Source organism: Curcuma longa, chromosome 9 (genome assembly GCF_044706935.1).
Source record: "Curcuma longa cultivar G26 ecotype Majalengka, Jawa Barat chromosome 9, ITB_CL_G26_1.1, whole genome shotgun sequence".
Taxonomy (NCBI): domain Eukaryota; kingdom Viridiplantae; phylum Streptophyta; class Magnoliopsida; order Zingiberales; family Zingiberaceae; genus Curcuma; species Curcuma longa.
The window spans coordinates 8,861,171-8,884,595 of NC_133869.1; the positions used below are offsets into that span (position 1 = coordinate 8,861,171).

General features: G+C 36.8%; 4 protein-coding genes across 5 annotated transcripts in view; 2 read left to right on the forward strand and 2 right to left on the reverse strand.

Moving 5' to 3' along the window:
* LOC141835317 (outer mitochondrial transmembrane helix translocase-like) overlaps positions 1-10,668 on the forward strand; it is a 17,233-nt gene extending 6,565 nt beyond the window's left edge. The window contains exons 7-13 of the mRNA XM_074722762.1: positions 7,357-7,479; positions 8,502-8,585; positions 8,701-8,885; positions 8,957-9,095; positions 9,181-9,240; positions 9,939-10,043; positions 10,264-10,668. Of these exons, the coding sequence (XP_074578863.1) occupies positions 7,357-7,479; positions 8,502-8,585; positions 8,701-8,885; positions 8,957-9,095; positions 9,181-9,240; positions 9,939-10,043; positions 10,264-10,377 (810 nt within the window). The 3' untranslated portion in view covers positions 10,378-10,668. The remainder of the gene's footprint in view (positions 1-7,356; positions 7,480-8,501; positions 8,586-8,700; positions 8,886-8,956; positions 9,096-9,180; positions 9,241-9,938; positions 10,044-10,263) is intronic.
* An 88-nt stretch (positions 10,669-10,756) lies between these two features.
* Positions 10,757-11,833, reverse strand: LOC141835318 (GATA transcription factor 15-like). Its single transcript, XM_074722763.1, has 3 exons — positions 11,633-11,833; positions 11,435-11,542; positions 10,757-11,343 (listed from the first exon to the last, which is right to left on the reverse strand). The coding sequence occupies exons 1-3, from the start codon at positions 11,654-11,656 to the stop codon at positions 11,071-11,073; spliced, it is 405 nt and encodes a 134-aa protein (XP_074578864.1). The 5' UTR covers positions 11,657-11,833; the 3' UTR covers positions 10,757-11,070.
* A 1,538-nt stretch (positions 11,834-13,371) lies between these two features.
* On the forward strand, positions 13,372-17,883 carry LOC141835316 (beta-galactosidase 11-like). The gene is made up of 18 exons (XM_074722761.1): positions 13,372-13,467; positions 13,559-13,671; positions 13,752-13,818; positions 13,961-14,053; positions 14,283-14,423; positions 14,512-14,606; positions 14,734-14,839; positions 14,962-15,046; positions 15,132-15,250; positions 15,469-15,636; positions 15,733-15,908; positions 16,002-16,111; positions 16,179-16,288; positions 16,374-16,481; positions 16,552-16,653; positions 16,746-16,891; positions 16,968-17,313; positions 17,394-17,883. Exons 1-18 carry the CDS (start codon positions 13,372-13,374, stop codon positions 17,520-17,522), a joined length of 2,310 nt encoding a protein of 769 aa, XP_074578862.1. The 3' UTR covers positions 17,523-17,883.
* A 2,759-nt stretch (positions 17,884-20,642) lies between these two features.
* LOC141835119 (uncharacterized) lies at positions 20,643-22,553 on the reverse strand. 2 transcript variants are annotated; one of them, XM_074722547.1, is made up of 2 exons: positions 22,461-22,553; positions 20,643-22,176 (listed from the first exon to the last, which is right to left on the reverse strand). In XM_074722547.1, exon 2 carries the CDS (start codon positions 21,979-21,981, stop codon positions 21,007-21,009), a length of 975 nt encoding a protein of 324 aa, XP_074578648.1. In that variant the 5' UTR covers positions 21,982-22,176; positions 22,461-22,553; the 3' UTR covers positions 20,643-21,006. The 2 variants fall into 2 exon arrangements, with proteins under 2 accessions (XP_074578648.1, XP_074578650.1); XM_074722549.1 differs by having other exon boundaries at positions 22,415-22,548.
* Between the last annotated feature and the right edge of the window lie 872 nt (positions 22,554-23,425).

Below are 23,425 nucleotides of genomic sequence, written 5' to 3' on the forward strand. Positions count from 1 at the left end.
AATAAACAATTTGTTCTCATTTCTCAGTCTCATTTCATAGTATATATAGGATGCTCGTTCTTTTTTTTTATTCGGTAATCGGCCCAATCTTTTTTTAAGAAAAGACTGGGCCGACTTTAATTGCAATCAATTAGGAGAACAAACAGGAATTACTGAATTATGCACACTTAGCTTTTCTCTTTATCTAGCTTATCTACTGGTTCGAATTCGAATTTGATCTCTTTCCATACTTCACAAGCAGTTTACCTACTACTGTACCAGCGTGAATATGGTCTCCACCAGACATACGTAATGCTTTAGCTAGTACACGGAAATGCATACCATGATTTTTCTGTCTATCAATAACTGCATGCATTGCGCGATGGATGTGAAGAAGTAGACCATTGTCACGGCAATAATGAGCCAAGCTAGTATTTGCAGTGAATCCACCAGTTAAGTAATCATGCATTACGATAGGAACTCCTAATTCTCTGGCAAATATGGCCCTTTTCATCATTTCTTCACATGTACCTGCAGTAGCATTCAAGTAATGCCCTTTAATTTCACCTGTTTCGGCCTGCGCTTTATAAAGTGCTTCAGCACAAAATACGAAACGGTCTCTCCAACGCATAAATGGTTGTGAGTTCACGTTTTCATCATCTTTGGTAAAATCAAGCCCACCACGTAGACACTCATAAACTGCTCTACCGTAGTTTTTTGCAGATAATCCCAATTTTGGTTTAATAGTACATCCCAATAGGGGACGACCATACTTGTTCAACTTATCTCTTTCAACCTGAATGCCGTGAGGCGGGCCTTGGAAAGTTTTGGAATAGGAAGTGGGAATTCGCAGATCCTCCAAACGTAGAGCTCGTAAGGCTTTGAAACCAAACACATTACCCACAATGGAAGTAAACATGTTAGTAACAGAACCTTCTTCAAAAAGGTCTAAAGGATAAGCTACATAAGCAATATATTGATTATCCTCCCCAATAACAGCCTCTATGTGGTAGCATCGCCCTTTGTAACGATCAAGACTGGTAAGTCCATCAGTCCACACAGTTGTCCATGTACCAGTAGAAGATTCGGCAGCTACCGCAGCCCCTGCTTCTTCGGGTGGAACTCCAGGTTGAGGAGTTACTCGGAATGCTGCCAAGATATCAGTATCTTTGACTTCGTAGTCAGGAGTATAATAATTCAATTTGTAATCTTTAACACCAGCTTTAAATCCAACACTTGCTTTAGTCTCTGTTTGTGGTGACATAAGTCCCTCCCTACAACTCATGAATTAAGAATTCTCACAACGACAAGGTCTACTCGATATGGATTATGCGTGAATGAAACCTTTGACAAAAAATGAAATGGTTCGTTATTAGACCATGTATTTGATTCATCAAATACATCATTATTGTATACTCTTTGATATATATGACGCAACCTTATGTTTGTTTTGCAAATTTACAATTAAATTTATCTCCTTATTCTTTTGAATCTAATCTAAATATCTAAATACTAAGAAAAATTCCCTCTTGACAGTGATATATGTTGTATATGTAAATCCTAGATGTGAAAATAGGCATAATTCATCCGAAAAAGGGTATAAAGAATAGATAGGCAGAAATCAAATATCTAAAAAAAAAAAATAGAAAGAACAATAGCCAACGAGATCGAAATACTGAATCATAAATGTAGTTCGGGTTCAAATTCTATATATATTGGAATCCAATATGGATGGTCTTTTCTATAATGATAGATAAATTAAAGAGACTTACTCGTGATTTCATGTACTTGATATTTCTTTTGAAAAAAAAGAGGGATTGGCTGAACTTGAAAATTTACTCTTTACTCATTCAATGAGTATACGATTGAATCGTATTCGGTTGGGTGACACCAACTAAATCGAGTGCTAACTCCCATTTATTTCTTATTGTATTGAATTAACCGATCAATCTGCTATCGGACATTTATTTTCCCCTTGGCATGGCACTATTCCAAAAAAATTTTCGACATATTTCACTTTAATTATAATTATGAGAATCAATCCTACCCCTTCTAGTCCTGCGGTTTCCACACAAAACCTAGGGCGTATCGCTCAAATTATTGGCCCAGTACTAGATGTTGTTTTTCCTCCGGGCAAGATGCCTAATATTTATAACGCTTTAGTAGTTAAGGGTCGAGATACTGTCGGTCAGCAAATTAATGTGACTTGTGAAGTACAACAATTATTAGGAAATAATCGAGTTAGAGCTGTAGCTATGAGTGCTACGGATGGATTGACGAGAGGAATGGAAGTAATTGATACGGGAGCTCCTCTAAGCATTCCAGTTGGCGGAGCTACACTCGGACGAATTTTCAACGTTCTTGGGGAACCTGTTGATAATTTAGGTCCTGTAGATACTAGCACAACATCTCCTATTCATAGACCCGCACCCGCCTTTATAGAGTTGGATACAAAATTCTCAATCTTTGAAACAGGAATTAAAGTAGTGGATCTTTTAGCTCCTTATCGCCGTGGAGGAAAAATAGGACTATTTGGGGGAGCTGGAGTAGGTAAAACAGTACTCATCATGGAATTGATCAACAACATTGCCAAAGCTCATGGAGGCGTATCCGTATTTGGCGGAGTAGGCGAACGTACTCGTGAAGGAAATGATCTTTACATAGAAATGAAAGAATCCGGAGTAATTAATGAAAAAAATATTGCAGAATCCAAAGTAGCTCTAGTCTATGGTCAAATGAATGAACCGCCGGGAGCTCGTATGAGAGTTGGGTTGACTGCACTAACCATGGCGGAATATTTCCGGGATGTTAATGAGCAAAACGTACTTCTATTCATCGACAATATCTTTCGTTTCGTCCAAGCGGGATCAGAAGTATCTGCCTTATTGGGGAGAATGCCTTCTGCAGTGGGTTATCAACCTACCCTTAGTACAGAAATGGGTTCTTTGCAAGAAAGAATTACTTCTACCAAAAAGGGATCCATAACTTCGATACAAGCCGTTTATGTACCTGCGGACGATTTGACCGACCCTGCTCCTGCCACGACATTTGCACATTTAGATGCTACTACCGTACTATCAAGAGGGTTAGCTGCCAAAGGTATTTATCCTGCAGTGGATCCTTTAGATTCAACGTCAACTATGTTACAACCTCGAATCGTTGGTGAGGAACATTACGAAACTGCGCAAAGAGTTAAGCAAACTTCACAACGTTACAAAGAACTTCAGGACATTATAGCTATTCTTGGGTTGGACGAATTATCCGAAGAAGATCGTTTAACTGTAGCCAGAGCACGAAAAATTGAGCGTTTCTTATCACAACCCTTCTTCGTGGCAGAAGTATTTACTGGTTCTCCAGGAAAATATGTCGGTCTTGCAGAAACAATTAGAGGGTTTCAACTGATCCTTTCCGGAGAATTAGACAGTCTTCCCGAGCAAGCCTTTTATTTGGTGGGTAACATCGATGAAGCTACCGCGAAAGCTATAAACTTAGAAGAGGAGGGCAAATTAAAGAAATGACCTTAAATCTTTGTGTACTGACTCCTAATCGAATTATTTGGGATTCAGAAGTGAAAGAAATCATTTTATCTACTAATAGTGGTCAAATTGGCGTATTACCAAACCACGCCCCCATTGCCACGGCTGTAGATATAGGTCTTTTGAGAATACGCTTTAACAACGACCAATGGTTAACGGTGGCTCTGATGGGTGGTTTTGCTAGAATAGGTAATAATGAAATCACCATTTTAGGAAATGATGCGGAAATAAGTACTGATATTGATGAAGCTAATTTGAGTGGAGCTGAGGGTAAGAGACAAGCAATTGAAGCGAATCTAGCTCTCAGACGAGCTAGGACACGAGTGGAGGCTGTCAATGTTATTTCCTACTAGTTAAGTCATTAGATCAAAATAAAAAGAATAAGTTTTTTAAAAGTTCTTTATATATACACCACATGTTGATTTTGCTAATTGAACACAATCAAGTCTAATCTGATAAAAAAAAGAAGATGGGTAGAAAAACTTATTAGATATCATTTCATTGACTCCAGTATCTAATAAGTTCTACCTACTATTGGATTTGAACCAATGACTACCGCCGTATGAAAGCAATACTCTAACCACTGAGTTAAGTAGGTCATTTATCACTACAAATAGGAACCCATCACTTCGGGAATTATAGATAGAATAGGATTTCCAAGCAATACTAATTTCTTTCTGTTAAGCTTAAATAAAATAAATAAATCAGAGAGCTATCATGTGGGATTATGAAATATCTATCTTGACAAGAAATTGTCTATATGTTAAGATGTCTATAACAAGGGCTATAGCTCAGTTGGTAGAGCACCTCGTTTACACGTGCGCCAATGCTTTTCAAAGGAGCCAATTATGCAATGAACATAATTGATCGTATTGAAAAATTGATGTCTTACTCCATTCCATAGGTTCGAGGGAACAATATTTGGTTCGGTCCGATTCAGGCGCTAATTAAGTTGCCAAATCAAATAGAACCCACCAGTGATTTGATAGTTGATAAGGTAAATACCCATCCCATTCAATGCTAGGCATAATGAGTATAAGGGACTCAAAAAAACCTCTTTTCGCTCTATGAACTTGAAGGTGTATGAAGTCTCATATTCGACTGTTCCAGCGAGGCGATAGAGATTCTATTTAACTTAGGTTAATCTAGGCCGAAGGCAGACCTAAGTCAACGTAATACTTCCTTGAAACACTTTGGTACATTTGTTGCGGGTCGATGTCCTCTTCCTCTTCTTCAAACTCCGATTCGTATTTTTCATAGTTTTGAATCATATCTAACTGATTCCTTGGTTCGGACCGAAGAAGTAATGTCACTCGATTATTATCAAACTGACTGCAATCTTTTTCTGTCCGTGAGGATCCCAACAGAGCGCCTTCTAGTTCTAATAGGCCATGAACTAGATCAGAATCATTCTCAGCGAATCTATAAGAAGCGATCCAATTATTTTCATCAGGTCCGGGTGAAGACCAAAGATCTTGAGCGACCAATCCGGCAGAACAATTGATCTCCCGGTTCGAGAAATAAGAGGATCAAACCATTTCTTCTGACTCTTTTTCAAATTCGATAAATGTTGGTTGATCGTATATTTCATTATAGTTATATGATTCAGAGTATCATTTCCTATTTGATCCCTTTGAATTCCATATTCGAAGTTGTGATCGGATCTATTCATTAAAAAGAATCGATTAGATACATTTCTTATGTACCCATAGATTTGAATCAGATTTCGGATCAATCTATATTGATTGACTGCCTCCATTATGTTGTTGCTAGCAAATACCGCTGTTTTTCGTTTTGGATCTTCCAAATCATTCCCGCAGTAGATCCGGGCCGATTTTTTTCTGATCCTTCGATAAAAACTTTGAGTGCGGTTTGAACTATTGATTTTAATTGGAAAGAACCAATTAGGTTTACGACGAAACCTAGAAATCGATCTACTATCTAATTTGAGCACCTCTACGGGATAGACCTCGACAGAAAACTGTTGAGTAACGGCAGCAAGTGATTGAGTTCAGTAGTTCATCATAGAAAATTATTGACTCTAGATATATGGTAATATGGAGAAGACAAAATTGTTTGAAGCACGCACAGAACCGGAAGCGCCCCTTGTTTCAAAGAGAGGAGGACGGGTTATTCACATTTAATTTGATGGTCAGATAAATATGTATGCTATACTGAAGAAATTGATGATCATTTTTCTTATTCTTCAGAAAAATTTACATCCTAATATATAGAGTGTACATCTACTAAAACTAGGAAACCAAATATCTACAAATTTGTAAGACAATAAATTATTTGATAGACAATCAATTAGTTGATTGTAATTTCCTACAAATTAGGAAGACAATCAATTAGTTGATTGTAGACAATCAATTAGTTGATTGTAATTTCCTATAAATTAGGAAGACAATCAATTAGTTGATTGTAATTAATAAATCTGAATCTTTTCTAAATATAGAAGCTAAATCTCATATTTCTACATATACGCAAAAAATGAAAATAAAAAAAAGAAGTGCTTATCATTCATTGATAGGAGATATCATAACCTTATGATAAATAACTCAATTTCGCATAAAGAAATAAGAATTTCAGTTCAAATATATGTAATATGTCTATTTTCAAAGGGCGAATAGTAATTGATCAAATTCACGAGCATTCATATGAAGAAACACTTATGATATTGGAACTCATGCCTGAGCATGCTATCCAATTTTAAAACTCATTTATTCGGCAGCAGCAAATGCTAGTTATAATGTGAATGTGAAGGAAATTGATTTATTTATTAGTGAAGCTAAAGTCAATAAGAGTTGTTTTATAAAAAAATTAAGACCTTGAGCTTGAGGATGTAGTTATGGTATTCTTGCGGAATATATAGCTTTACAATTAAAAAATAGAGTTTCATTCCGAAAGGCAATGAAAAAAGCTATTGAATTAGCTGAACAAACAGATACAAAAGGAATTCAAGTGCAAATTGCAGGGCGGATCAACGGAAAAGAAATTGCACGTGTCGAATGGATCAGAGAGGGGAGAGTTCCCTTACAAACAATTCGCGCTAAAATTGATCATTGTTCCTATACAATTCGAACTATTTATGGAGTATTAGGCATCAAAATTTGGATATTTTGGGAGGAGCAATAATAGACTTTTATTTGTCTTTCCTTTCTATTCAGTGATAGAACAAAAAATCACAAACTTGTTCATTCTTTTTCCATTAAATCAAACAAAAATGAGCAATTCCAATTCTATAAGGTTGAATAAAAATTCAATTGACCATTTGTTAGAATTGCTATGCTTAGTGTGATTAAAAAAAAAACTGACCCCTACTTAAACTTAATAATTATAATAAAAAAACTAATAACTAAGTTGTAATAACCAAAATCCGATCCGAAATCCTTTGTTGGCCACTTTCATGTTTACAGACCTCAAGTTCCTGTTAGGTAACCTTCATAATGTGTAACTTGCATTTCAATTAACTAAAATTTTACTTTTTATTCTGCTGAGGATGCATTATGGTGTCTGATTGAGGGTATTGAGGCACCAGCATTGATTACATTTTTCTTTGTTGTATAGATGATAGTGTGTGTAAAGGAAACTTCCAGTGATACCTTTAATGCATTATTGTTTGCTTTTTTCAGTTATATTCGGTTAAAGAAACTTCCACTACTTTTAAGTATTTTTTCAGTTATATTTGGCTTGCTACTATAAATTAAATATTGATCGTTACACTTTAACGTGCAAGTTTTCAGTTTGTATGCATTAAATGAAGTTATGACTAAATTGTGCCTTTTGTGCTAGGATCTCTAGAAATTAAAATGTTTAACTTTCTTTTCTTGTTTTCCAGCCATGCAAAGGAATTCTTCTCTTTGGACCCCCTGGCACAGGGAAAACCATGCTTGCTAAAGCTGTTGCTACAGAAGCAGGTGCAAATTTTATCAACATATCGATGTCAAGCATCACATCCAAGGTATTTTACCTTCTGCAGTGCCTTATAAAAATGGGTTGCTATATTAAGTGGTTTATGCTGCCATTTTATGTGATACGAGGTTAGAAAGCCGATTGCAAACTTCATGTTAGTTGAATTTTGGATACTATAAAAATCATGTTCTAGTACTTAATTTTAAAAAGAAAGTGAAAATGAAAAAATACTATAGAAATTAATGTATCAATTTGGTTTCATGTCAACCATGGATTCTATTTATTTAATAAAATTGGAGAAACATAAAAGGAAAAAATAATCTTTTTTGTTGATTTAGAAAAGCTTACAACAGAACCCCTAGAAAGTGGTGGTATATTTTAGAGAAGAAACAAATATCTAATAGTTATATTATAGGATAATGGGCATGTACTGTGGTAGTTAAGTTTACATCAAAGCCAGTTCTAAATTTATATCTTTCTACAGTAGTGCTAATTCAAAACAAACTTTGTATTTGTTATTTGTAGAGGATAAAGTGTTAATTGATAGTGTAAATAAAATAAACTTGAGAATTTGGAGAGAAGCTTTATTAGGTAAAGGTTTTAAGTGGAACTAAATTTGAATATATAAAATATAATTTCAATAACAAGAAAAGAAGATAGCTAACAGTTAGGATGAATGACCAAGAAATTCCAGTAAGAGTTTTTAGTTATTTTTGGATCTATGATTCAAAATGTAGGAGATATTGTTGAAAATATTAATAATGGGATAATGAATCGGGGATTGCAATGTATGGGAATTGCAGATATGCGAGTGATTGATGGATGTGGAGCTACTAGAAATGAAGATTAAAAGCACTATATACATGTTTAAAGACACATAATTGATTCTTTATCTTAAAGTGGTCCATCTGGCAAACCCCAAAAAGTTGGAACTAATAGGACTCATTAATGTGGATCTTGTTAGCTGAAACAGGGACGTGCAGATTGGAACTGTGATTTTTGCATTGATTGTGCTTTAATGGTAAAGTCTATTTCCTTTCTAAATTTAATTTTACACATCATTTGTAACAGTGGTTCGGTGAGGGTGAAAAGTACGTAAAAGCAGTGTTCACATTAGCCAGTAAGATTGCCCCGAGTGTGATCTTTGTTGATGAGGTAAGTTTATTGTTTAGCTTTTATTGTAAATGATGGTAGAAATTAGTATCAAATTGACTTCTGTTTTGTTCATTTCTGTGTTTCAAAGGATGATTGTGTTATTTCTATTTTATAGGTTGACAGTATGTTGGGCAGGAGAGAAAATCCTGGAGAGCATGAAGCAATGCGCAAAATGAAAAATGAATTCATGGTTAATTGGGACGGCTTGCGAACCAAAGACAAAGAACGTGTTTTAGTTCTTGCTGCCACAAACAGGCCATTTGATCTTGATGAGGCTGTTATAAGGAGACTTCCTCGAAGGTAAATTTTGGGTATTGTATAATTTGATTGTTAATCAAAAGATTGATGTGTAGAAATGTTTTGTAATGCAGATTAATGGTAAATTTACCAGATGCATCAAACAGAGAGAAGATTCTGAGAGTAATATTGTCAAAAGAAGAGTTATCACAAGATGTTGACCTTGATGTTCTTGCAAATATGACTGATGGGTACTCAGGAAGTGACCTGAAGGTTAGCTTTACTAGAAATGTAGTTTCATCTTGTTTGAGTTATATGCTCGAGTGATTAAGAGATCTAATATCTTATTGTTTTTCAGAATCTCTGTGTAACTGCTGCACATTGCCCCATCAGAGAGATTTTGGAGAAAGAAAAGAAGGTTAGTATTTCTCGACGACTATTTTGAATAGGGACAAGTTACCTTCAAATTAATGAGTATTTCAGAAACTCCATCATTGGGAATTTTAGAGTGTTAAGATGCAGTGCATGTGAAAATATAATGTCGCAGAGATAAGAATGCTTAAGATGGAGGTGTGAATTACAGAAACGATAAAAAAAATACTATAACTTAATTCATTTGAATATAGCGATATAAGCTCGATGCAAGATGCTATATAGCTGATGCCAGATAATTGGGGCAAACATGATTGTTAAGCCATAGTTCCAGACTGCTGAAATAAGGAAGAGGGATACAGAGTTGGTGTTGGTCGACTCCTAGTAGATTACCCAGCAAAAAGAGTTTGCCCAGGATCTGGGACTCTGCTAGTGCATACTTTAGGGTAAATGGCCTCCTACTTTTAAGGCAGCTATGAGTCAGCCCTATATATGCAGCACTAATAACACCAAAGTTTGTCATCTCTTAGCATCCATGACTGTAATAATGTAGATGTTCAATTATTCACACGTGGAGATGCATGCTTAAAAGTATGCTGCTTTTGATTGGCACTGAACCTGAATGCACGATGTTCTGCGGGTTATGCTCCCTTTTTTGTTATGGTGTTTAAAACTCTGCAATTGCACACCATTGTTCCCTTTGTTGTTCTATGGGATCTATTGACTATCTCTTGAAATGTACAGGAAATGATTTCAGCAATTGCAGAAGGTAGACCTCTACCGATGCCATATGGAAGTGGTGATATTCGTCCCTTGAACCTTGAAGATTTCAAATATGCACATGATCAGGTAATATGCAGCAACATGGTACATGCGCATTACTACAATTAAAACGTTAACAAACGTAAATTTTCCCCTCCTGAAGCATTTGCAGCTCAGGCCTGGACCCATTGCATGCATTCAGTTTTTTCTTTCCCTGAAAGCTAAAATTTTCCTTAAATATGTTGATTTGCAAATGTGAATAATTTTATAAAAGTTGAATAATTATTAGTGAATTTTGAACTTGCAGGTGTGCGCAAGCGTGTCATCCGAATCTACGAATATGAATGAGCTTATTCAGTGGAATGAGCTCTATGGTGAAGGTGGGTCGAGAAAGAAGAATTCATTAAGCTACTTCATGTAGGAGACCTCCATTTTGTGTATATCCCTTCTGAAATCCCTTTCACCAAGCTAGCTAATCTGCCGATCAAAGTAGTGGCTTCTCTTGTATCTATTCTTCATAGCAGTTATTTATCAACTTAATTTTTATCAAACGCAACTCAAATGTTTATCGAGGTGGTATAATCCATAGTTTTTTTTTCCCCCGTTACCTGTAATTTTGGACCTCAACTTGGTTGAAGGCTTATTTATCTGTACATGATCATGGTAAAAGAAATAAAGGGCCCAACTATAGGGTTGGGTTCCTGTTATGCAAGCGGCTGGTGTGTTTAGTGGTGACTGTCTGTAACAAGCATGAAGGATGTTGCATCAGTGCTGATGGTGGAACAGTGACAAAGAAAATAATGTTCCCAACAGATTTAACTAACTGTCAATTGCTAGATATGCAGCTCCAAAACATAACAAACAGATTCAGAACAAGAAGATCAAAACAAACATGGTGTATACATGGAGCTTGTTAATCCCCAACACTAACTTGTTCATGAGATCAAGAACAGCTAATTTTAAGGTTACATGGGAGGGGAAAAAAAATCTACAGGTTGAGCCATGCAAAGGGAGTAGGTGTTCTTGCTGTTTGGTAGCATCTGCTTCCACCAAAAAGGAGATGGCTTTGTCGGCTAGGAGCCGTCGAGCAGCTGTTTTGAAGCGATTTAGGGTTTTATAGGAAGCCGGAGGAGAGCGCCATGAGGAGCACCGCCGCCTGCTCCTCCTCCCCAGTCATGCTCCGCCTCCACCTCTGCCTCTTCTGGATCGTCGACCGCTGGTCCCATAAACCTAACCCTAGCACCTGCAGCTTGAGAGGCACCTTATTCAACTTCTCCACGCCGCCAGCGGCTGCGGAGCTGGCCGTGGTCTCTCTCTTCTCCTTCTTCATCGCCGGCGCCGCTCGCCGGTTTTTCCTGTACCGGATCCCGCACGCATTGCAGAGGGACTAATCGAAAACCGATCAATCAACGCGTCAGGAATGGGGAGGAGAAGAAGAAGAAGAGGAAGCAAGAACAGATCAAGCGTCAAAATCACACCTTGGGTCCTGAAGGGCCGGCTCGCCAGAGAGGGGTCGTCGTGGTCCGGCAATACGCGCAGCTCTTGAGCTCGCAGCCGCTGCTGCTCGGATCTACAGATCCTGGACTCTGCGCAACGAATCGACGCGAGAAACGGATGAATCGCCTCAACAAGAACCAAAACACCAAAGAAAAAGGTAAGGAACACGAACAGAGTACCATCTCGGCGCTCGAATCGTCCATCGCCTTCAACCTGGTGCCGGTGGAGCTCAAACAAACAGCAAGGTGGCTCAGATCTGATGCTTACTGCAGCTGATTGAGCGCCTGGAGGAAGAAGAAGAAGAAGAAGAAGAAGCCCTCCCCTGACGGTAACGTGAGGGAGAAGAAAGCGGATCCGACGGCGGAGTGGAGGAGGGAAACGAAAACAGTGGAGAGGCAAAACAAGAGAGAGAGAGTGGGATTTAAGACGCTCAAAATCTTTTATTTTTATTTTAAATAAAACAGAATAAAATGAATAGTTCTCATTAACTCTCTAAATTGATTACAAGTAAATACATGTATATATTTAATAGGGTGAAAATTAAAAAGAATACTTTTAATTATTTTTTATTAAAAAATATATATATATATATTTTAGAAAAGCAAAATAATACTTATCATATTTTTGCTTTGCAGAATATTCTTATTTAGTAATATTGTAATAGCTACCCAAATAACTATTATAATAAATAAATATATTAAAATAAATTATTTTTATTTTTAATTAATTAAATCAAATTATTATATAAAAAATATTTTATGTTAAAAAATACTTTAGTATTTTGGTTAAAATTACTTTAATAGGGTCAAAATTATATCTAATAACTCTTATAACAATATAAAAGTTATTTAATAATTGTCATATTAGTTTTAACATGATTTTGTACATGTTTAAAATGATTTTAATCAATTTTAAATAAATTAATAAAAAAAATTGATATAAAAATATTCTATATATAATATTTTTGATCAAGTTAAATCAGTTTATTATTAAAGTTGTTAATATTATAATATTTTAACTAAAGATTTCCAATTATAAATAATAATTTTAATTAAAATTAGTCCATTAATATTTGATTAATTTTGATAAATAAGACTAGTTTTAATTAAATCAATGTAACTTTTATTAATATTTTAAAAATAATAAATTTAGAATTAAAAATAATATTTAATATATTAAATCTTATAAAAAAATAAATAGGGTAAACTTATACACGTGCCAATTAACAAAATACAACTTCAACCAAATTAACATAAATAAAAAATATATATATTCTTAATCCTATCCTCTATAAATTTTTAATGTTAGAAGACTTCATCATGCATGCATATATCATAAATATTTTCAAATTTAATTGGCTTAATTAATTTCTCTAATTTCATTAGAGTATTTTGTTTTTTTTCTTTCACAAATAAATAAATATATTTGAAACCGGTCATGAGAGAAAGAATGGAACAAGGGAAGGGAGGAAAATTCGGAAGTCACAATGAACCATCACCACTCCTCCCATCCTTAGAACTCCCAAGAAACATGGAACTACATCGACCACATTGCTATTTTTAAATCCTCATCTCGATTCAACCTTCTCCTCCTTCTTAAACCTCCTCGAGAGCAACCAATTCTCTTCACCCACCTTTCCCTCGACAGTCATGGACTTGTCACGGTCGTTCTTCGCCATCCTCCTCCTCACATTCCTCCTCGCGAGCACCGCTCGCGGGGAGCAAGAAGTGACCTACGATGGCCGTTCTTTATTCATCAATGGCAAGAGAGATATATTCTTCTCCGGATCAATTCATTATCCTCGAAGCACTCCTGAGGTATATATATATATATATATGCATTACGATAATTGCGAGAGCGAAATCTTAATAAAATTTTCTCCCAACCTGGAATGACTAGTTATTTGGAATGTGACTAGATGTGGCCTGATCTGATCGCCAAGTCCAAAGATGGAGGACTGAATGTGATCGAAACCTACACATTCTGGAACGCCCATGAGCCAGTGTATGGCCAGGTAATTTAATTAATTAGTTTAATTACTTACTTAATTAATATAATTAATTAATTAATTAACTAATTAATACTTTGTTTTGATGAAACAACAGTACAATTTCGAAGGGAATTGTGACTTGGTGAAGTTCATCAAGCTGGTGCAAGCCGCGGGCATGTATGTGGTTCTCAGGCTGGGCCCCTTCGTACAGGGGGAATGGAATCATGGGTATGGCTTTGTGTAATTCAGTAAGTAATTCAATGGCTTTAGAATATTCTAATTGTTCTTCACTTAAAATTTTACTGCAGAGGGCTGCCCTACTGGCTCAGGGAGGTTCCAGACATCACCTTTCGAACAGACAATGAACCTTTCAAAGTAATCGAATCGGATCGAATCGAATTATAAATGATCAAAACTCGATATCGATCAGAACGTTGATACGATACCGATCGACCATTCAAAAACTAAACTAATTGTGTTTTTTATTTCTTCTTTTAATTGGAATCACCTCTTGCAGAATCATATGGAGAGATTTGTGAAGATGATTGTGCAAAAGCTCAAGGATGAGAAGCTGTTTGCTCCTCAAGGAGGCCCCATCATTCTTGCTCAGGTCCACTAAATGCAATTTAACTCCTTTTTTTTCCTCCTTTGTAGGCAGAGGTGAGTAAAAATTCGATTAAATCGAATAAATCGATCGAATTTAAAAATTCGGTTTGATTCGGTTTTAGCCAAATATTCAACCCTATTTGTATGTCTTTAGAACAACATTGAAATACAAGGAACAATAAGGGACTATTATCTTTCTCATCGAAGAAATTTATCAATGGCTACTTTATCAGATCGAGAACGAATACAACAACATAGCGCGAGCGCTTCCCGGTTCGACTGAATACATCAAGTGGGCAGCTAACCTGGCTCTTAGCTTTGACGTCGGCGTTCCCTGGGTGATGTGCAAGCAGAACGATGCCCCTGGCCCTGTGGTAAGTGACCAATACAGTTTATATGGAGGAGAGCTCTCCTTCCATGTTCGGTTTTCCGACCTATGTAAATGTGTTCTTGAATATCTAGATCAACGCGTGCAATGGAAGGAACTGCGGGGATACGTTCATGGGGCCAAACCACCCCACCAAGCCTTCTCTTTGGACCGAGAACTGGACTGCTCAGTGAGTTGGTTCCCATCTGTGTTTTAGTCCTCTAGAATTTCAATCGAATTCGACACTTATATCGCGTGCCATGTTGTGTATCTGGACACGTCTGATTGAAGTAGAAGTTCCTTTTCGATTCATTCAGGTACCGGGTATTCGGTGATCCCCCATCTCAAAGATCAGCAGAGGATCTTGCATACTCCGTGGCACGCTTCTTCTCGAAGAATGGCACACTCGTTAACTACTACATGGTATGTAGCAGATCCCGAGTAGTTTGAACATCACTATCGCTTGCCATTGATGTACGAAAATTGTCGTCGGAAAGTTTGTGGCATACTCTAACTACTACATTGCACTTCCACCTTGATTGCAGTATCATGGTGGAACAAACTTTGGAAGGACAGGAGCTTCTTTTGTGATGACCAGATACTATGATGAGGCCCCGCTCGATGAATACGGTAAGTAACGATATCTCAGACTCGAGTCTTTTGACTAGTTTTGATCGATATAAGATGGAGTTTTCGCTGTTTTATGGTGTTCTAGGCTTGCCCAAGGAGCCTAAAAGGGGTCACCTGAGGGACTTGCATGCTGCACTGAAGCTATGCAGGAAAGGATTGCTTTGGGGTTCTTACTCCTTGCAAAAGTTTGGAGCTAACTTGGAGGTAAAACTACAAAGAGCAGGATTTATCGATCATCTGAGATATGTTCAATGAGCATTCACAAGTAGCTCGACTTTATAATGTGTCTGACTGACTCAGTAATCGTCTATCTATCGAACAGTGGAACTGACTAGTGTTCAGTGATCAGAACTAACTCACCTTTGAAATGCTTTGCCATTGAAGATATGCCGCGGAGTAACATCCAGTCTTGGACTTTGCAGGCACGGGTTTACGAGATACCGGAGAACAAAATCTGTGTTGCCTTCCTCGCAAACACAAATACAAAGCTCGATGGAACCATAAACTTTAGAGGTGTGTCGTACGCCCTTCCCCGCCACTCCATCAGCATCCTTCCAGATTGTAAGACTGTAGTATTCAACACCCAGCAGGTAATCAGACTACAACACCACAAACTTTGAACAATTTGAGGAAAATCACTGTCTTTGCAGGACAGTTTGAACACCTTAATTCGTCGACTTTTGCAGGTTAATGCTCAGCACAATTCCAGGACATTCGATCCTTCGAAGGATGCTAATTCGAACAACAATTGGGAGATGTACCAGGATGTGGTACCGACATCCAAGGGCGTTAAGTCGAAGGGGCTGATGGAATTGTATAACATGACTAAGGACACCACAGATTACCTTTGGTACACAACAAGGTAAAAGTCATTCTGAAAAACAGCAAATGAAATGAGCAATTAGTTCAGGATAGATAGCTGCTGCTCTATTGTTATGTTGTGTTCCTAATGCAGCTTCAAGCTCGACGACGGGGACTTGCCTTTCCGACACGATATCCGCCCTGTAATCCAAGTTTCTAGCCTTGGCCATGTCATGCATACCTTTGTCAATGGAGAATACATAGGTATCCTCTTGTGCTTTTAAAACTTGCAGTGCCACACAAAGCATGAAACTCAACACAATCATTTCAGGATCTGCTCATGGAACCAAGATTGAGAAGAGTTTCGTCTTCCAGAAACCCGCGGACCTGAAAACCGGAGGCAATCGCATTGCTATACTGGGAGTGACAGTGGGAATGCCGGTAAAATGAAAACTCAGTAATTTCTTCATTGACAATAGTAAGAACTCCTACAATTGCTTTACAAACTCGAGTACCCATTACTCAGGATAGCGGAGCATACCTGGAACATAGGGTTGCCGGTGTGCATAGCGTAGTCATCCAAGGCCTCAATGCCGGCACGCTGGACCTGTCACAAGCAGTATGGAAGCATCAGGTGAGTAATTCATGTCAAGTAACTCAACTAAATGGATCTAAGTGAGTTTGCTGTTTTTGTTTCTCATCAGGCGGGACTAACCGGAGAGACATTAGGCATTTTCAAAGAGGAAAATCTAAACAAAGTCCATTGGGTGCAAGCAAAGAGTGGGACTCCAATTACATGGTACAAGGTAATGAGATATGAGCTCTTTTCTTTTCAGAAATTTAAAAGCATCAAAGATGGCGGCGGGAACAGATTAATACCTGTCACTTTTCTTCTCAGAGATACTTTGACGGTCCCTCTGGAACCGACCCAGTGGCTCTGGACTTGAGCTCCATGGGCAAAGGCATGGTGTGGATCAACGGCCAAGCCATCGGACGTTATTGGGTCAACTACCTCAGTCCTCTTGGAAAACCTTCTCAACATACGTAAGTGAACATATCCTCAGTTTATTTCCACCCTTGTTCATCCTAATGATTTTGCCATTGATGATGTATGGTTTAGGTACCATGTGCCACGGTCTTTCTTGAAGCCGAAGGGCAACCTGATGGTGGTGTTGGAGGAGCAAGGAGGGAACCCTGAGGACATCAAGGTGGTGATAGTGAAACGGGATAACATCTGCACTGTCGTGTCCAAGAACTACACTGCACCAATAGATTCATGGTCGAGGGAGGACAACAAGCTCAAAAGTGTCGCCAACAGCGACAAGGCAGAGGCGAACTTGCAGTGTGCTGAGAAGAAGGTGATCCGTTCCATCGTCTTCGCAAGCTACGGCGACCCCAGCGGCGCTTGCGGCAACTTCACCGTCGGCAACTGCCATTCACCCAACGTCAAGAAAGTGGTGGAGCAGGTACGTCTTGTTGCCTAGACCAGCAATTGTGTACTATGCTGCATTCTTTAACGTCGATTTGCGTGGCCTCCTGTGCACAGGCATGCTTGGGGAAACCGTCGTGCGCGCTGCCAGTGTCAGCTGAGGCCTACGGCGTGGACGCTGCATGTTTGGGGTCGGCCAACACGCTCATAGTCCAAGCCAAGTGTGCCAAAAAGAGCAAGGCATAGACTTGTTGTCCTGCTTTTTTTGGTTTTGATTTAAATTTGGAAACAACGAGATCATTGAATTGTTTAATGGAATCAAATTTGATTTATTGTTAACTAATTACAAGAAATGTCATCTCTGCCAATGAGTCAAAAAAATTTTGCTAAAGGCTTTGCTATCCCAACACACTAGTGCTGTTTATCTATCTATACCATGAAGAGTTGGAATTGTTTCTTCCTTCAAAGAGGTGCCTAATTAAAGGATTTGGGGTTTAAAACACTAGCTCAGTATGGAGGTAGTAACAAACTAATGTGCATATCCTAGACACAAGTTGAGATCACATTTGCAATCATTATACTTAACCCTTCATGCACTTGCCTAAGAACAAACAATTTGATACAGTTTGTAAAATTCAGAGGTATCTAAAGAATACTTATGAAAAGGATTTATTTTTCAAGAAAGATATGATCATTGAATGGAGATTTACACTGTGGATAGTTAGGTATTATCTTCTTTTATGGATGAAGAACAACTTCAAATTATTATTATAGGGTAATCTTGTGACTTCCAGAAGTAAGGAACAATCTGTAATTGTGATAAAGGTTAATCTTCAAAAATTAGCTTGTGGCATATGTGAACAGATATGGCTAGGGAAGCTTCTCAATGAAGTAAAAAATCTCGAGCAAAGCAATTGTAAAAATCTCTAGCAACTATTCTATGAAGGAATATTGAATAACAAAGCAATTGTAAGTATAGCTAACAATCCTCCTCTTCATGACATGAGCAAACCATGTAAAGTTTGATATAGTGTATGCATACATGTATTCCTAGAAGGGAGGAATAAGAAATCACTAATAGTTCGATAAAGAATTTTTGTAGTTGAAGATTTTGTGAGTAAGATAAGAATAACCAACATATATGCTTAGCTGAGGAGTACAGAGACTTCATACTTGGGCAGATTGAAGTGGATGTCAACCATCACTCTTGTTTAGCAATAATTTTAGCTCCTTGATTGAAGGTCAATTAGTCCTCCATATGTAATTAATGCTGGGGGCTTATGTCCATCAAAGTATCTACCAATCCTATAAAATTAAACCTCACATAAGAGGCAATATTTGCGGAATTGTAAATTCTTTAACTTTCCCCTCTCAAAAGAGAGAAGGGGTTTATTTTCCATGGCACACCTCTACCCTTTTCAATTTCCACTTTAATATATACAACTCTTCTGACTAAATAATATAGTTGTCATGTTTGAATATGCTCATATCATTTTCACTTCATTTTCTCTTATTTTATGAATTATTAGAGTTACAACTTTTCTCTTATTTTATGAATTATTAAAGTAACACCTTATTGCTCTTAAATATATTCTCATCTCTACTGTATTTATTTTACTTTTTGTATATGTTACTTCCTAATCGTCCAATGCTCGATTATAATGGGTTTTCCACACTTATAAAAGATTTTACTTTTAGCCTAAAGGGGACACAACCATTGCAAAAAAACTCAAGAAGCTCCTCTCTATTTCAATCCATTTTTTTTGTCCTATTAATAAATTTTTATTAATGTCTCATTTAAAGTTTTAAACTATCTTTCAGATATTTTATTTGTCTTTAACTGTTTCATTGATTCTTTGTTGTTACTGAAAATTAGAATTCATATCTTTAGTTTCAATTCCATTTTTTTTCCAAAACCTTTAGAGTTCTATTTTTCTTTTACAATTAAGCTTCGAATTTAATTTTTTGACATAAATACCAATTAGATTTACCCTGAATATAGACAAGAGGATTAGTTCGACTGGTATCATTTGAGGGTTTAAAGAGCAAGGGAAGAATTCAGGAGTTAGCGAGACAAGTCTTAATTGTCTGACAGAAGAGTTCATCATATGCGAAGTTTCTCACCACCTAAACTTCCAGAATGACCAGAGTATAGTTGACTTTAAATCCATGTGATAGTCTTAATGCGCTAATTTGGTAAGAAACAATATGCCATCGATAAGGAAACATGCTGAAAGATATTAAAATAGTAAAATTTATATCTCAGACATCCATGACTAGGGCAGGAAATTAAGAGATACAGCAAAAATACAAGGTTTTAAGGTTGAAAATTGAGAGCACAACTGTATCATAATTCCATGAGTTGACTCTGACATTACTACAACAATAACTTCTCAAAAATCAGGCATCCAACGGATAGTTAAGACTAAGAAAACATAATATATTACACATATGAACTAACAACTGTTTATAATTCTGCAATCTTCTGTAAATGCTTACACACATTCTTAAATAGAGGGTTGATTCTATACAAGCCACATAATATATTACACATATGAACTAAGAACTGTTTATAATTCTGCAATCTTCTGTAAATGCTTACACACATTCTTAAATAGAGGGTTGATTCTATACAAGCCTACGAATATTGCCAAATACATCATTAAATTCAAATTGGTTCCATGCAGAAATGCTGATTATGCAAATAAGATACTATATTATTCGCGTTATGGTTCATCCTTTTGTCAGGAGATGATGGGATATCAAAGAAAGAAGAAAACAACAGAGTTATTTCACTCAAAACTTTCATAGTCCTTGCCAATATCTTAGAATCTTGAGGACGCAATCAGTAATCCTAGTCTTCTTTATATGTCTCATATGTATCTTGTAATTAAAAGTGTATTCTTGATTTGATGTCTATACATGAAATACAAAGTTCATTTTCCTATAATTTTCTATGCAACAACATCAACTAGTTACAATGGTAGGGTGTTTTAATATCATACCCTCTTCAGACAAAACCAAGCAAGACAGAGACGAATAATGTTGGACTTTGCAGATCACTCTACTAACATAGTACCGTGTTTAATTAGTCATTGAGGTTGTTGAAGGCCACAACATTGGTAAGACTGGTCCCAAAGAGGATCCATCACCATTTGTGACCGTGGCTTTATCCATTGGTTGCCTGATCTATTGGCACAACAAAGATGCAATTTTGTTTAGTCCATTCTTCGCTACTCAGATGAAATATTGTGTATATAACACAAATATAGTCTGCAAGTATAATTTCAAGTCGAGGAGCATGAATCTACATTTATTTTATATGTATGTGCCTTTCTACGGTAGTTTACTCAACCAGATCCAATTCTTAAATAACTTAGTTGACCACAAATTCATAGTTTGTAAGCCATCAATTAATACTAGCAATAGACTACTATTAATTTGGAAATATGACTACAAACAACTGTACTAGAGGTAATAAATACATCAAGTGAAACATTAGCGAAAACAAAAACAAACCATTATTGCACATGACTTATTAAGCAAGAACCTTGTAGAAGAACAACTTCAAAAAAAAAAAAAAAAACTATTCACTAAAGGACCTGATTAACTCCCTATCCACATTGCATATGAAACTTGTGACAGATACCAGATTGTGCTCCAAAAACTCAAGAGAGGAATTTTATCATATGGGTACTCGACAATGGTGATATTGCTTGCTGAAGAATTGTTAGCATAAAGATTTCAAAATCTTGCTATTGGGGGAGCACTGTGATGCCTTGATCTTTCTGCATTTCCATGCTGTTGAAATCTGCATTGATGCTCCACCACCAGGAGACACTTCCGCATCATCTGAAGACATATTACTTCCTGCAGCATCTAAATCTGATTCTTTTGTGAAAGAAGAAAGGTTTTCAGAGAGTGTCAATTTTTTCATCTCTACTTGTTCTCTAATGTTACATTGACTCAAAGATAATTTCTTTTGTCGGATTCTCACTTTCCTACTACCAGCTCCTGATCTAATCATAGATTCATTTTCTTGCTTTTTTGTGTGCTGATCAGATTCTTCCTCCTCAGTTTTGCCAATTTCACAACAGATAGTAATTTTCCCTTCTGAATTGCTACTTTTCCTCACATTCTCTGCATAGAAAACATGTGAATTCTCATTGCAGACATCACCATTATATCCAACTGCTTTTCCAGAACGTTTTCCCTTATGATTTAAGATTCTAGGTGAGCTATTCATTGTGTGATGACGTTTTCTGGCTAGTTCTTTGTTTGCTTCTTGGCTCCCAGAAGGATGGTTAGTCTTATACAGGAGCTTTATTGGGATCTGCTTCTTCCTCAATTTGCCTTTGGTCGAACAGCCATTTCTGGATTTTTTATTCATCGTAGTGGAATCCAGAAGCAGCAGTGCATTCTTTGCAACAGCTTTGGCCTTCGTGGCCGCAGCTGCTTTCTCAATTGCAGTGTTTCTTGCTGCCACAGCAATCTCACTTGCAGCCAAAGCTACTGACTTGGAAACCTCTATAATTTTTTCTGGAGTCGAAACTGAGGAATTAATAACATCTCGAAGACGGGCACCAAGATCACCTGAAAGAAAAGGAACTGGTGGCAGGAAATCAGATTCCATATTCTCCCTCCTTAGTTCAGCAAGCAGACGCTTACGAGGAGGCAAGTAATTATCAACATTGAACGATTCCATCCAAATAACCCTTAGTTCAATCTCGATACTGCATCACAATCCAATCTTGATTAATAAATCTCGTGAATTGGATCCATCTTTGCTTCTCCAGTCCTCCGGAAGATCTATCATTTATCAGAAACGAGGAACCTTTCTGATAATTTCAATCTCCAAAAGCCACCCATTGAATCGGATACGCCAATCACAGCAATCCACCTACGAACAGGAACAAGCATAAAGCATACAAAGAGCGTCTAAGTGGAGGTACAATTCAATCCAACTTTGTTCAAAACGAGCAGATCTTTTCATTACGAAAATTTCAGATGAAATCAATCTATTTCTACTACAATTCATCCATCATAAGCAATTAAAAGGTAAGAAGGCATTCAACTAGATCCATCAATCGCAGTTTCAGGTAAGGACTATGCAAAAACTGCCAAATTACAGATCGTACCGGAAGTGGTGCCCCGGTGATTCTGTGGAACAATTGACATAGCTACCTGGTTTCACGGAAGGGGTGATTAGGGTTTTCCGCACGGGAGATTCCAGCAGAGGAGCTCCGAACAAAGATGAATGTTTTGCCCAAAACCCATGAGAGAGAGAGAGAGAGGAGAGAGAGAGAAGATTATATGTGAATTATACAATATCACAAATAAATTTTAAAAAATAAAATAAAATAAAATTACTATATTGATTTTCTTTTCTTTTCCATGTAGCTGTTTTGTTTTTTCTATCATCAAAATCACTTTTTTTGTTGTTGTTAAGCGTAAGAATTGATTAATTTTGAAGAAATCAAATCAACAACATCAAATTTATGTAGTTCATCTATGACCTATACATGAAGCCATTATCTTTCATCTTTTCAATTAAATATTAAAAGTGGAAATTTTTTTTTATAGATTTAATAAAAAATAGAACGCTGAAAGGTGTAAGTTTTCTACTTGATAGATATCTTTTTTTTTTTTTGGTAAAAAGATAAAATTCACCATCTCAACGGGCCCACATGGTTGACCCTACGACCATCTGTAAAGAGATAAATCAAGAAATTACAGTTAACCACGATAGAGGACGATATTGTCTCGACTTCATCGAGATTTCAATCCTTACCTTCTTCTGCAAGTCTGCTCCATCGTAACTAACTCAGCAATCTTTTGAACCCCTTTTATATCATTCATTCTAAAATTTGTAATTGCTAATTTGACAACCTTCAATTAACTTGATTGATCATCAACCATCAATTGATTGACCCCTCGGATATTATCTAAATTATGTCATTGAAACTTCCATCGTCATCTTCATTTAAACTGACCGACTGACTAGTGCTTAGTCGATTGCTTCAATGGATTTTTTTTAAGACATTATATGCTCTTCCAACAAAACTCAATTGACTATACCAATCGACTTAAAAATACTTTATTCAATTTGTCCAAAGTCTAAATCATCAATCGATTGATCCTTATCCATC